The sequence below is a fragment of the Corvus moneduloides genome, chromosome 11 (genome assembly GCF_009650955.1).
Source record: "Corvus moneduloides isolate bCorMon1 chromosome 11, bCorMon1.pri, whole genome shotgun sequence".
NCBI classification, from domain to species: domain Eukaryota; kingdom Metazoa; phylum Chordata; class Aves; order Passeriformes; family Corvidae; genus Corvus; species Corvus moneduloides.
Window position 1 is genome coordinate 4,197,789 of NC_045486.1, and position 15,288 is coordinate 4,213,076.

Here is a 15,288-nt window from a genome sequence, read left to right on the forward strand (position 1 = left end):
AAGTTATTGCATTTTGTAATTCCTCTCACTGCCTCTTTGGGTTGCTTATGTTTTAACTTTGTTTTTTATGGCTGCCATAAATTGTGTAATGCTAAGAGCTGCTATATTCTGTTCCAGTGTATTAATTACTTTATTATAACCCTGCAGCGCTGTTACTCGAATAAGTTATTTTCTAGGACTAAAATTACTTACCAGTGTTGTCATGGATGTTTTAGAATCAAATTTTAATTATTGTTAATGGTAATTTGATGCTTTTGTACTTACAAATACAAATGACAATTATCTCCTGGCGCACACACCCCCCGCCCTCACATGCTGTTCGAGAGGAAAGCAGCTCCCCAAGGAGCCCCTGCAGATTGCCTGTCATCCTGCCACACATCTCCACAGGGAACAGGGAATAGAAAGGATTCTGACCCTCTCAGTAGCTGTGTGTGAGAGACTGATCTGGTCAAGCCACAGCAATTCCTGGGTTTGAGGTGAACTGCACACGGTGAGAGGCAGGACTGGTGTGCACGCACCCCCAGTGCACCTCTCCAGAGATCCCTGCCAGCACTCCTGGGAAACAGGGTTTGGCTACAAGCAGGCACTGATCCTGCACTGCTCCTGAGCGACTTTCACAGCACATTGACTTTCACACACTGAGCCAGGACCATTCTGTGTGCAGTGTCTATTCCTCTCATGGCTCTCTCTGCTGATACTTGAAGGATGGTTCCAGCAGATATTCCAACAGAGCCACCTATTCCCAGCCCATTGAAAATTCAAGCACAGCAGCACGATTTAGTGGAAATACTTGACAAGAGGCTGTAGCTTTGAGCTTTCAGTGAGCAGAAATCAGGGCTTGGAGCCTGTGGAGAGGACATGATTATTCCTAGAGCCTCAACACTGCACACTCCCAACCTCATCTGCAGGAGGAGCTTTCAGTACCTCTGACTTGCCAACTGCAAAACCAGTTACATTAAGAAAACGGCAAAGATTAATTCCTGATGAATCATTTAGGAAGAAATTCTTCCCTGTGAGGGTGGTGAGGCCCTGGCACAGGTTACCCAGAGGAGCTGGGGCTGCCCCATCCCTGGAAGTGTCCAAAGCAGGTTGGAGCAACCTAGGATAGTGGAAGGTGTCCCTGCCCATGGCAGGGGTGGAATGAGATTAAGGTGCCTTCCACCCTGAACTATTCCATAATTCTATCATTCTATAATTTAGGTTACAACATGCCTGCATTATTCCAGCTCAGCCCTGTCAACTTCATATTGTTCCTTAATCATTAGACAGATCCCAGCTGTTGGATCACCAGTGCCCTTCCTCTGAGCTGGAGGTGTTGGTGTTCCCTCACAGCCCTTCTCATGCGATGGCCCACACTCAGCTCTCTGGGTGTGCTGTCAGCCAGCATGTGAAAGCAGAGTCATTTTTTCCTAGTTTCCTCTCACTTCTCCCAATTCCATTCAGATAAATCTCGCCTGCCTCTAACAACTTGACTATCTTAGCCAGTTAGCAGATGCTGTTACATAAATAGCCTCAGACATGTATCTAGTTAACAGAGAATTAAAGGGAGTTTACTTTCACTGCAGATAAAACTATCCAGCACAGAAAACAATGATCACAAGAGCATTACTCTGCTTACAACTTCCAAAGTATAGGCAGTGGAAGTGTGGGAGAGCTCAAGCAGTAAAAAGCAGCAGGCTGTCCTCCTACAAATACATGGAATTTTCATTTAAAACACTTACAGGGGTAAGTAGTGTAGCTTATAGAATTAACCACATGCAGCTCCTCAGTGTGGGGGTTAGTCCATCATCTCCCTACAAGCTTGGAATGCATTAACAAGTTCCACTAAAGTCCTGAGTGCTGCCCTAAAAAATACCTTTTTTTTCCAGCCATCCATCCGTGCATGAATACTATGACCCAAATGACTACATGGGAGGAATTCATCAAGAAATGGACCGGGATGAGTTGGAATTAGAGGTACTTAATCTGAGCAACTATTTCATTTCCGTGTGCACCTCAAGGTCTTTGAATTATATACAGTGAAAAGACTTTTCAAAGCAGATATTTGTGATAACATTGTTCACTAGTTGCTGATACCTTTATCAGTCCTCTGAACTGTGAGCCAGGCACTGATGATCTTCAGCTAACAAATTAACATAAATAATGAAGTCATTGATTCCTATAATTAAATTCTGTGTAAGTATGCTGATTTAGGCTTTCTGAAAATCTGGAAGGCTTTGCTGAGTGGCAGGACCTGTTCTACATAACCGCAGTAAAAATGTGTGAGTTTCCCTTAAATATTCCCTGGCTGAGAAACAGATGTTCTTGATCATACAATTCAGAAGTATGTTAAGTTTACAAGACAAGGCCAGGATAGATTTGCCACTATACTAAGCTGTTCCTCCCTTTTTCATTACTTAAGTGACATATGTATACATATGAAATTACAGATAATAAAAGTTGAACCAGTCATGAAGGTATGAAAGTCCATTTACCTGCCAAATCTTTAAAAATCACTTTTGGTTTTCGTGCTTATATATTCCATCAGAAGTTCATCTTCAATTTTCTCATTCCTAATTTTAATAACCTGCTCCCAAAGCATTCAAAGTGCAGCACATAAATTGTGGGGCTCTGCAAGATACTTAAGCAATACTGACCCAGTGAAGTGGTTTTAATTATTTTGTAATAAATAGTAGCAAAGTATCCCAATAGTTCCAAATACTGCCAGCAATGTCTGAGCCAGCTGATCCATCCAAGATTTTCAGTAAGAGAATATTTTATACCCTTAGCTAGCTTGCGCTTCTGATTTCTTAGATCCTGGTCCTGCTAACACTTACTTGTCAAAGCAAGCAGTGCTGCCCTGCCTGAAGCTCTGCTTAAATCAGTGGTAGATTTATCAACAGCTTCAGTGGGAGCAGAGTTCAGTCGTTCTGTGAGCATGGGGTTGTTTCCTTCTATAAAAGTGTTTGCAGGATCAAGGACTAAAACCCCATAAAAAGTTCGCAAGGCGTTCTCAAATTCTGCAGATCTGGTAGCAATTCATCTCTGTATACAAACGTAAATCAAAGGCAGGATAAAATCAAAGTGCCAGTAAAACAAATGCTACTTAGGAGACTTCAAGGCCTTACTTTTCAAACAAGGGCCTTTTTCCTTCTCTTAAATAAAAACAAATACAATATAGATTTCAGTCTCAAAGAAAAATGTAGAACAAATTGGTATTTTCTACCACTATCTTTCCAAAATCTACTTTTTAGGAAATGTAATATTGTGGATAAATTATAATGCTTCCATCAGAAGGTCAACCAGTTGAGCTGAAAACAGTTTAAACACACGCACTCCAGTAGCCAAACCTTAATATGCCTTAAACCGCAACATTAATAATTTTGACATTGATATAGTACTTGATGGCAAAAGGTGATCAGCTCAGTAACACAGGCAGATGAACGTTAGGAAAGTCGCTGTAGCCTAATAGTATTTCCTTAAAAACCACTAAAGATTCCTGTTCAAATTGTAAAGACTATGATCAATGGTAAGGTCAAAGTGCTAACAGGGACTCAACTGGCTGGTTGCTTTTTTGTTTGCCTTTTGATAGATATGTTTTAAAAGACCACAAAGGCACTGTTTCATTGACTGCAGCAGGAATGTCGAAAGTAAGAAAGCCATCAAGTCAGCCTTCTGGGTTTCTATGTCTATAAAATGTGCTTTGAATTTAAATCAGAAGCTCCTCATCTAAACTTTTATGGTCTATAACTGACTGGTTAGTGATTTGTAACAAGTAAACAAGACAAAAAAGGTGAAATAGCCAAGTTCACAACAAACCTCCAATGTAAATATCCATAGGAAGGAATTTATGCTGGCAGTATTGCTGAGGTGCCAAAATTGTTTTCTTGGTTTTATCTCTCAACATTTGTCTTAGAATTGATGACTCAGAGGTAACTGCCATATATTCTCTACTACAAAAATAAATAAATACCATTTATTTTCTTTTGAAGTTTACATGCCACGAGTAAAGAGGAACTAAATTGTGAACTCCTATTTTATTATAAATTAAAAGTACATTCATTCTTCATTGAGGCCCAGCTAGAAGTCATTTCAGGCTCATAAAGGAAGAATAATGTCACTCCAGGGTTCCCCAGCAGTGTTATGCATTAATATGTTTATTCAGACAAGTCTGTCCAGCTGTCAGACACAGCCCAAGCGAGGGATCTTTCCGTGGAACTTTCTCACATTACAAAGGAGAACATTCTACATCAAAAAGGGGCCTGTTCCCTCCCATTTGACTTTCTGTCTTCACCCTTCCCAATATGCAACTTGCATGTAGGTGTTTCTTTCCAAGAAAAGAACTGAACTCAACTGAGTGGTTAGTTGAGAGTCAGTGAAGCTTGGAGATGAAAATTACATGAAATGTTTGCTACTGCTGAGAAATTTCCCTCTGATACTCTCACTCAGTCTTGGACAGAAATGAAGCATTCATGTCAAAAGACTGAAGGAGGACACCAAATTCGTTCAAAGAGCTTTTTGCCCACCCAGTGCACAACTCCCAGAGTTCCCAGCACAAAACCACAACAGCTGATCAGCAAAAGATGAACACCCTGAGCACCAAAATCTGTGCTTCAAAATCTGAAATTAATACTCCACTGCTTTTAGGAAACCATGAATAAAAGCTGAGTACCAGGGTTTCAAACTCTCCCCTTTGCTGTACTTTCTACTTTGGCTGAAACTTTTGTTTTACTTCTCCAATAATCTGTTTGCAAGGGAGGCAAGAGGCGACTCTGAACACGGGAATTGGAAGGCTCCATCACAGGCACTCTGCAATTTTTATTCCATTCCGGTTTGCAAAGCATTTCAAAGCATCTTTTATGTGAATATATTTCTTCTCTATGAAAACTCCAGCTCTGCAGGGAGCTGCACTGATCAGGAGCTTCTCAAGGCATTGCTGTGTCTCTGAATACAAAGAGCTGCAGCCTGAGCAGGCCTGCTTCAGGCAGTGATTGAATACGTAAAGGTTTGAAAAGCTTCACAGCTGTACTTTCTAACACAAATATTTGTATGTTCTTTGTTTGGAACAAATGCAAAAGTGGTAAAACATTTCATCTGGCTCACAAGCCAGCAATGAAAGGTTGTTCTCCCTCGGCTCTGTAGAGGGTTTTAGCTTGGCCTCAACACCTCGTGCTGTGTGAGAAAGGTCTGAATCATGGAGCACTGCCCATCTGCTTGGCAGAGAGCCTGGGCATCCTCCAAGTTACCGTCGTGAGGCATCCCAAACCTCTTTTCATCAGGGTGAGAAACACTTTTCTTCAGCCTTCCCCAGCACCACTGCTGACTAATGCTGGTCCAGCCTCTATGGTCTGACAGAGAATTCCCATCACAGAGCTGGGCTGCCAGAGAAAGCTCCAGGTAGATTTCTACTTCTCTAGGGCAAAGGATTCTGGAAAGAAAACCTGGTTTTATAGTATTTTCTCCTTTGAAAAGCAAAGGGGTGGGATTTTTTTCCATTTACCTGCGTTGAAAACCACATTGATATGAAACTACAAATCAAAAGATTACTTTCCAAAGTCAAGAAAGCATGAGCAAGATTCTTCCTCCTGCAGTGGCAGGGTCAGTTGCCAAAAGGTAGCGAGAGGGCCTTGTGCAGTATAAAAGGAAATAGTTCTTTATATTTATTTCCCTGACTTTCTTTTCCATGAAACCTATTAATGGAACAGCAAAAAAGGGGCCCTGCTTGTCAGATATGGCAGAGGTCAGTACAGGATAAAAAACCCACCACATCTTACAAAGAGAGGGAGAAGGACAGAGCACTTATCATGCAAGCTGGGGATGAGGCTTTCTGAGTGACTGAACTATTTTTACCCATCGCTGTCACTTCAGATCTCTACTGCTCATTTCTGTCTTGTTAGAGAAAGGACTCTGATTTTTTTAAATTTGCAGACAGGCCATAATTCTAAATCAGCAGTACAATAATTCAATAATCCTCTGCAAATGAAGGATCTTCTAAGCTTACAGAGGTTAATTTACTATTATCACTTGCTCCTAACTCATTATGATGAGTGGTTGCAGGTATAATGTCACAGGGCATGTTCATTTCTTCTTGTCTTGCTGCAAATGCCAGATGGATTTCAGCAACCAGCTCTGTGAGCCCTCCTTGGCTCTGCATTTGATGAGGAGCCAATAATCTTTCAGACACTTCTCTTGCAAAGACTATTTTGAAAGAGCATCCAAATCCTCCTTTGAACATCTCTCAAAATGTCACTTTTACCTGATCTGAAGAAGCAGATTTGAATTATCTGTGAGTGTAAAAATTCTCACAGATGGAATTTTTACATTTATCATATTAACCCAGCCCAAACATTCCCGCACTTCATGGATAGCACCTCTGCCTGCCAGCTGCTTTCTGTGGATCCAGAGAGGGTGTGGAATAACCTCAGTGTGTCCCTTCCACGGCCCAGGAATGCAGCCCCTGAGACAGAACTGTAAGAAATGGCAAGTCCTGTGGCATTACAAACAGGGGAAATTACACCTTTAAAGTTCTCCAGGCCCATATTAATTCCTCTGCTTAATTAATTCCTGGTACAATTACTCAGGCTGCCATAATACCTGTACTTGCAGGTCCCACTTTTCTGTTTTCCCCTTTCATGTATCTCTGCATTACACAGACTTGCCTCTGAATATGGAAAATATTACCGTTGCTTTGAAGACTCTGGTGTTGATTCTTCAACTCCAACTGGAATTGCACACTTTTATCTCTCAAATATTTCAAACCTTTATGATTATATTAAAACTTCACTGATGCAAAGACCCATAGAAAGCAGCTGTTCCTATGTTTAAGTTCATAAAATTATCATATTTGGGTAGCATCAAATCCACTTCTCTCTTCCTACCAAGGACTAGAGGGATTGTACCCAAGAGTAAGTCTGTCAACTAACTACTCACAAAAATTCAGGTTCTAAACATCTGCTCTATAAATTTTTTTTCTCTAGCTATTTTTGCTGCTTTCTTTCTGAGTATGTTTTTAAACGACAGATAGCTCTTTTCCTTTCAAAATATATATTATTTAGTTTACCAGGTGATTTATTACCTTCCAGTATATCACAGGTGATGTCTCAGATGGTACAATTTAAACTCATACTTTATTTTTAATTATGATACCCTTTGTAATCCTACACTGTTGCAAAAATACCTATTGTTAGTCAAAACATGTGGCAAGTAAGAATGAAAATACGAGCTCGCTCCCTCCTTTTCTTCCACTCCAAGTGCTTGTAGTTACACAGGATCTATTAAAGCAATGGCCAAAGTCACCATATATTTCTGTTTGGTTTTGAGGGATTCTTTTTAACATTATATATATATTTTTTCACTGCCAGTATGGCAAGCAGTAGAATGAGCCACAGCACAAATTTCTTGCCACGTTTTCAAATCAATAAAGTATGTAAAAACATTCCTGAAGATAATGAAACTTTTTGTTAAAGTATGCAGGGAATATGGGAATCGTTCTAGGCCTGGGTTAGGCTCAATCCACAAGTTCCCACCTCATCCCCAGTTCATTCCATGGTTAAATGCAGGATAAACCCATTGACTGCAGTGGCATTCTCGAGGATGAGCTGAGATCAGAATTAATCCACTTTGTCTCATCTTCCTTGTGAAGAATCTCCATCTCCTCTCTAGAAAGCTCCAAAGCTTTAGAAATCTGAAGAAAACCCCGCTATTAAAGCATTGTGTTCAAACCTTTAAGTAACAAAAGAAGGGGGGGACAGCACAGCAGTTCACCATGGATACTATTGATTGAAACCACTTAAATACCAGCTGAAATGTCACTGACATTTACAGCTACGCTTCTTTAAGGGGAAAAAAAAAAAGAAATTACACATGTTGACAAGTAAATAACATGAGATTGCTGATCTTGGCAGCTGTCATCTAGACACACCAATAAATTATTCATATCAGCTTGTTTTATTGTCTTGCCCCTTCCAAATGGCACAGCAACAGAGATGTCAGAAATAAGGAGCTGTGTTATCAGGACTTTTCCTCTGGAATGATGGGTCCTAGCACAAACACACAGTGCAGGGTCTGCCTTAGGGATGGGACAGCCCTCAGATCCCACTGTGTCCCTTTGCCTGGTCCCACTTTTCCCTTCGCAACAGAGCCCAGATTTGCCGCCTCCATCCTGCTTGGCCTGAAGAGGAGCAAGACCTTGCCAAGCCTCACTCAATCCCCTCACCTGAGGAAATAAAAACACAACTGCAGGTGCTCTCACACCTCTGTCTGTGCAGCAAAATCCTTCCTTCCCATGGCAGCATCCTCAGGACCAGCACAGCAGTCACAGCAAGTTGGTTAAACACGTTAAACCTCTGGGATATCCCTCAGAAGCAAGAGGACAGGACTGAAAGATGCTACAGGAATGGTCACTGCTCACCAGTCAGGAACATCCCAGAGCCTGGGGGTAGCTCCATGGATTTTATAATCCTCCCTACCACCAGTGTCACACAGCAGCAGCACAGAAGGAAAAAAAAAAAAAAAATAACCCTCAGGAATTCCTCGTGGAAAAACAAGCCTAGAGGAAGAAGATACACTTTTAAGATGGGTTAAATGTCTCCAAGATGAACAAGACCACCATGACCTGCTGAAGCCAAGCACTTGCAAGATATTGAAATGCTTATTATATTTCTATTACCAGTACCAAATGCTTTGCTGACAATACATTGATCTTCAGTCACACTTTTGAGAAATTTATTAGATTACTCCATGAAAATTATACAATTTAAAGTAATAGAGTATTATAGTTTTTTCTGAAAAGCCAGAGAATTTCCCTGCTTATTAGTAAATGTGTATCAGCTGTGACAAATATTGAAATCATACTTTATAAGTATTTTAGCCTTTGAAGTCTTACCACTACATGAAATATAGGTAATTTTTCTTCCTGATGATCAATAAAAGGTCTATTTTCAAAATGACTTCATATTGATTGAAGGGTCAAAAATGTCCCAGGTATTGATTGTGTGCATATAATCACGTTTTGCTCAGTAAGTTAACCTCGTCTACAAGTGAAATGAAAAGACATCCACTATATCACTTAAGCAAAATATTTTCATTGCATTTGAAAAATTGCTTCCATCAGTCACCTGTGTCTCACTGACAATGTATTTTCTTTTTTTTTTTTTTTTTTAAACCTCAGGAAGTGGATTTACATAGAGTGAACAGCCAGGACAAGCTTGGCCTTACTGTCTGTTACAGAACAGATGATGAAGATGACATGGGTATTTATGTGAGTGAGGTAAGATTGAGCTGCTTTCCATAAGATACCATTTATCTTTCCAGCTGCATTGTTGGGCAGTTAAGACATTCATCCTCTGTTTGTACCATGTTGGATAAACAGCCCAAAATGCAGTAATTGGAAGAAATCTAATTATTTTCCTTTTCTCCAAACTGAGTGCAATCCTGCTCCCACTGAAGTCAAATTTCATTATATTAACAATGTTCCATTTCAAATGAGGCCTTCAGAGTATTTTCATACATTCCCCCTTTAATTTTTGTTCTTGATTATTCCTGAAACTATATAAATTATAAAAAACACCACACATTTTTATTTGCAAACATCTGGGGCCCATTTGTCTCTCTTTGTCCCTTTCCATGAAAAAAGCTGCATTTTAGACATCAACATTTTTTTACCGTGCAGATCCATTTCAAATTATTTGCACCAGTTTAGGGAAAGAACCTCATAACTAAATCTAAAACCTTCCATTAAAATGCGCCACTCAGGAAATAAGAGGAAGTAAATACTGAGCTCCCAAACCTGCAGAGCACTCAGAGTTCCCTTAATTTGCAGATTGATCCCAACAGCATCGCTGCGAAAGACGGGCGGCTCCGAGAAGGGGATCGCATCATCCAGGTACGTGTGGGAAGTTCTCCAAGTGCCCTAAACCCCAGAATTCCACTTCCTGCCCTCGTAACAAGGCTCTGCCCATGCCATGCAGGGGGATGGAACAGCATCACATGTCCAAACCACCACACTTGCCCCGCACTTCTCTGCACAAGGCTGGGGGTGTATGCATGGATCCATCCAGCCAAGCATTTCCATGGAGCTCGGCACAGCAGCATCCAGGTGTGCCCATGAAAACACTTCACGGTGTTGTTTTTTCTTTAAAGATCAATGGCATCGAGGTGCAGAACCGAGAGGAAGCTGTGGCACTTCTCTCCAGCGAGGAGAGCAAGAATATCTCCTTACTTGTGGCAAGACCAGAAATTCAGGTACAGTAGCAACAAAAAACCATCACTTGAGTCTTAAAACAGTTGCTGTTTTGTAGAAAGAAGTTCTTTCAAATTGTTTAACCTGCCTAAATCTACCATCTACCTAAAACCATATTATACATGGTTTGACTGCACATGTATATATGGTCTAAAATAATGGAATTCAGCAGTCATGGTACTTACATACATATTTTATATTAAAGTTCAATTTCTAAGACATGTGGTGATTTATATTGCTGCAGTGCTATTACAAACATCAGTGCATGGTATTATGAATGGTTTTGAGTCACAGTTTTGAAGAACATGCTGAACTCTTAATTCCTATAGCTATTGATTATTCATTCATTAAAACACCTATTATTCAGCACTTCATATACCATCTCTTAAAGTACTTGAATACTGTCAAGAAGCCTCCTCAGCTGTAATAAAAGGTTGAACCAGATCCCTTTGTAGAGCAGGGATTAGCACAACAAAGCTGTTGAACAAACAGCCCGGAGCACCATTGTTTGATGTGTCTCTGCTCCTGGTGCTGAGAGAGCAGCCCTTGCCAGAGCACCTGGAGATCAGGATCACGACTGTCCTCTTATCCTGGATATTTCTGATGTTTCCCATGGGGATAATTGGGAATGGGAGTAAAAATGTCCTACGGACCCCAGCCAGATTTTCCTTCCGCTGTTTGATGCTGCCTCACAAGAGGTGTTCAAGCTTTGGGCTCTGGAGTATTTTTGTACATCCTAATCAAGTTGTGCACAAACCAAGACTGCCCCAACTCTTAGAAGTATTTCCTCGGATCAAAAGACTGTTCATAGGTAAAGGGCTGTTGAAGATAAAACCCTGCTGCTGGAGATGGAGGCAGCTGTGGGAGGAGATAGCACAGTCAATAATACCTGCACTTAGCACAAGGACAGGCTCCTTCCCAGGACACAGCAGCACTGGCACAGGAAGGAATCTCCTGAGATTTCCCAACCACTGTCCACAAAGAAAAACCGTAATTTATGTCAGTCGTCATTCTTTTGACAATGATTGGTTTGTTTTTTCCCTCCCTTTTCACACAGCTGGATGAAGGATGGATGGATGATGACAGAAATGATTTTCTGGATGACTTGCACATGGACATGTTAGAGGAACAGCACCACCAGGCAATGCAATTTACTGCCAGCATGCTTCAGCAGGTACTGCCCTTCTGGTGTGCAGGGCTGTCAAACTTCCCACTGCACTCAATATTCCAATCTTGAACTTGGCTGAATACACTTAGTGTCTCAATGACACTAAGACAAGCCAAAAGGACTTTCTGTAAAATCAAGATATTACATGACTGTCCACAACTTCATCTTGGGGACCAAAATGTTTTAAAATAGTACCTTTTGTGCTTTGCTCCTTACCACAACATGATCACAATTCTTGGAAATCCCCTGTCACTGTAGTCACTGAGAGAAGTACGGGGTGTATGGTGGATAGAGCAGACAGAGGGCTGTCTTACAGAATATCTCCTATTTGATGTGCATGCACAGACTGGAAACAGCCTTCCAAAACCTAGAAACTCAAATAGAGAACTCAGGCAACTGACTGAACTAAGATCTATATAAGGGGAGAAAGGCAAAGAAGACGTTTTTACATTACAGATTTTATGTAGGGCCACAGATACGGGCTTATATTCTCCATCATTCTGCTATGATTAAAGCAATTCCTCAGTTTTTGCCTAGACATTTTTTCTGAAGTTTTCTAGAACTCTACATCCTCTGTGGCATCCCCATGTTCTGAGGAGACATGCTCTCACTTTGGCACTGCAGGAGAACTGGATATCGTTGTGCACCCTAAGTGGGAGAAGAAACATTTTGAAAATGTGAATTCTACCAGTGTTGCTGCATAGGTGAAACCCAGACCTCAGGTTCTTCTGAAAAGGACACCCACAGCAGGCTGTGGGTTTGGTCACCTTTTCTCTTGAGTTCTTAATAATACTCTTTCCATATAAGAGGCTGAAAGTGTAAAAAGTGACAGGTTAAGAGAACTATTTAAAAATAAACACCTTGAAATATGTCACGTGCTTGCAATAATTTTTCTTTCTGTCCTGCTCTTTCTGTTGTTAGAAGAAGCACGAGGAAGATGGAGGCACCACAGACACAGCCACTATTTTGTCCAACCAGCACGAGAAGGACAGTGGTGTGGGGCGCACGGATGACAGCACTCGCAACGACGAGAGCTCTGAGCAGGAGAACAACGGGGACGATCACACCACCTCCTCCAACACTTTGGGCAGCCAGAAGAAGCTGACCTACAGCCATGACACCCTGGGAAGTGGGGACATGCAGTTCAGCAATGAGTCGTTCATCTCAGCTGACTGCACCGACGTCGACTTCCTCGGCATCCCCGTGGACGAGTGCGAGCGGTTCCGGGAGCTGCTGGAGCTGAAGTGCCAGGTGAAGTCTGCCAACCCCTACAGCCTGTATTACCATAACAGCACCCTGGAGATGAGCAAAAGCGACCAAGAGAGCGTTGACAGAGAGCTGGAGATGCTCAACGAAGAGCTGCGCAACATCGAGCTGGAGTGCCTGAACATCGTGAGAGCCCACAAAATGCAGCAGCTGAAGGAGCAGTACCGGGAGCCCTGGATGCTGCACAACAGCGGCTTCCGAAACTACAACACGAGCATTGATGTCCGCAGGCACGAGCTCTCGGACATCACCGAGCTGCCCGAGAAGTCCGACAAGGACAGCTCGAGTGCCTACAACACGGGCGAGAGCTGCCGGAGCACTCCGCTCACGCTGGAGATCTCCCCTGACAATTCCCTGCGCAGAACTGCAGAAGGCATTAACTGTCAAGGTAATGAGGGGACAGTGGCATATAATGTCTCCCAAAAGAATTTGTTTGCCGGCTCAGAAAGCCATGAATCCAGCGCTGGTAAATGCCACGCCTCCGCTAAAGATCCTGACCTCGGCAAGCAGCTGGAGAGCAAGGAGAGAAAAGGCAGCGATGGCAGCAAAAGCCCCACTCACGGTCAGAAACCCTCGGGCTCCTACGTGTCCCCATACCACCACTCTCCCTATAAACACGCTCACATCCCTGCCCATGCCCAGCACTACCAGAGCTACATGCAGCTGATCCAGCAGAAATCCGCTGTGGAATATGCACAGAGCCAGATGAGCCTAGTGAGTATGTGCAAGGACTTGGCCTCGGGCCAGAGTGAGCCCAGGATGGAGTGGAAGGTGAAGGTCAGGAGCGACGGGACACGCTACATCACCAAGAGGCCGGTGAGGGACAGGCTGCTGAGGGAACGGGCCATAAAGATCAAGGAGGAGCGCAGTGGGATGACCACGGATGACGATGCCATCAGTGAGATGAAGATGGGCCGTTACTGGAGCAAGGAGGAGAGGAAGCAGCACTTGGTGAAAGCAAAGGAGCAGAGGAGGCGGCGGGAGTTCATGATGCAGAGCAGGTTAGAGTGCTTAAAGGAGCAGCAAGGTGCAGAGGAGAAGAAGGAGATGAACATCATTGAACTGAGCCACAAAAAAATGATGAAGAAGAGAAATAAAAAAATATTTGACAATTGGATGACAATCCAAGAACTGCTAACCCATGGAACAAAATCACCGGACGGCACGCGGGTGTACAATTCCTTCCTGTCAGTGACTACTGTATAATCAATCCCCAGTGCTAAATTATGTACATAAAACACTACCAGTGGGGTAGGAATCAATGCCTCGTTCAATGTGGCAAGATTTTTGTATATAAGATACAGTCACCAAGTTTATAGTTCAAATACTGAACTCTACAGCCGTGGGTGCCAGGATCTCCATTCTGCGGTGGAGAGGAAGCTTGCCCATCTCCTTCAAAGGCAATATTAGCAGTGCTTTTTGGAATACTGATTGTACTTTTTTACTTGTTACCTTTTACATGATGTGCTTAAATATCAGAAATGTATTAACCATACTTACACAGGTAATTTGCTTAAACTATATTCATATTAAAAGGTACCCGTGCTTTTCTTTACCTAAAAAAAAAATGCAAGAAACCCACAAGAGCATCTGCACATATGTATTTTTTTTTTTTGTGAAACCATATTTTGTGATATTATTTTGCTGTTGTTCACTTCTACACAGAGTGCTGTTTATCAATACTTAGCTCAAGGTTTAAACTCAGAATTAGAGTCATTCTCTTGTAATATTTAACATTTATCAAACAGCAGTTTTTATAGAGTTATGGTCAACATTTAAACATTTTTCTCTTTAAGGTTTCTGAAGAAAGTATAGAGGTTTCATCTGAAAAGCCTGAGGCAAAGTACACTATAATGCAGCTTTAAAGGATTTTAAAGCATGTTTGCAAATGTTGCAACCTATTGAAGAAACGTGCATGTACAGCTAATTTGTTTATATAAGACAGTTTGTGGAATTTGAAAAGCCCATGGTAGTAACTGTTTGCTTTATAGATTTGAATGTATTGAATTATAAAAGCAGTTTCATGAAATCATCATTAGCTACAAACGTTAACAAGTAAAATGAAGTAAAATAAATTATTGTTTTATATTTCAAACGATTTTAAATTCTTTTTTATTCCCTTCTGGTTTCACCACCTGGAATATAATTTTATGGAGTGTAGCTCCTGTGGTGCAGAAGTGGCTGGACAGCCACTGGAGCCAAACCTGAGGGAATAATTGCCCTCCTGACTTTGGGGGGGAATTTGGATTGAGGTTTTCTTGAGGGAAGAGGCAAGGGAGAAGCACAAGGGTTATCAAGAGTAAAATCCAGCAGTGCTTATCTTCAGCTCACAAGGTATTTAAGGTGACTTGTAAGAAAGAAATAGAAGATCTGCTCTCCTGCTTTGCTTTGTGGTTTCTTAGTGGTGTATAAACCCAACTACAGCCTTCAGTGGGGGTTTGCTTTAAAAACAGACAATATATAAATTAAAGCATATATAAACTAAAGCAAATAAATACACAAATTAAAAGAGATGGTGGAAAAATAACAGCAGTGTCAAAGAGGTATCACATTCCTTTTTGTGTTTTCTATTTCTGATGACGAATTTAGATACAAATTGGAATATTCCGCTGGATTAAGTGATGTAGACTCGTTA

The 15,288-nt window shown here is 41.7% G+C and overlaps 1 protein-coding gene across 2 annotated transcripts in view; it reads left to right on the forward strand.

Annotated features, from left to right (window-relative positions):
• PDZRN3 (PDZ domain containing ring finger 3) overlaps positions 1-14,751 on the forward strand; it is a 131,097-nt gene extending 116,346 nt beyond the window's left edge. For both annotated transcript variants that reach the window (XM_032120878.1, XM_032120879.1), the window contains 6 exons: positions 1,869-1,956; positions 9,149-9,247; positions 9,800-9,862; positions 10,120-10,221; positions 11,277-11,393; positions 12,309-14,751. In XM_032120878.1, the coding sequence (XP_031976769.1) occupies positions 1,869-1,956; positions 9,149-9,247; positions 9,800-9,862; positions 10,120-10,221; positions 11,277-11,393; positions 12,309-13,859 (2,020 nt within the window). In that variant the 3' untranslated portion in view covers positions 13,860-14,751. The remainder of the gene's footprint in view (positions 1-1,868; positions 1,957-9,148; positions 9,248-9,799; positions 9,863-10,119; positions 10,222-11,276; positions 11,394-12,308) is intronic.
• The last annotated feature ends 537 nt before the right edge of the window (positions 14,752-15,288 follow it).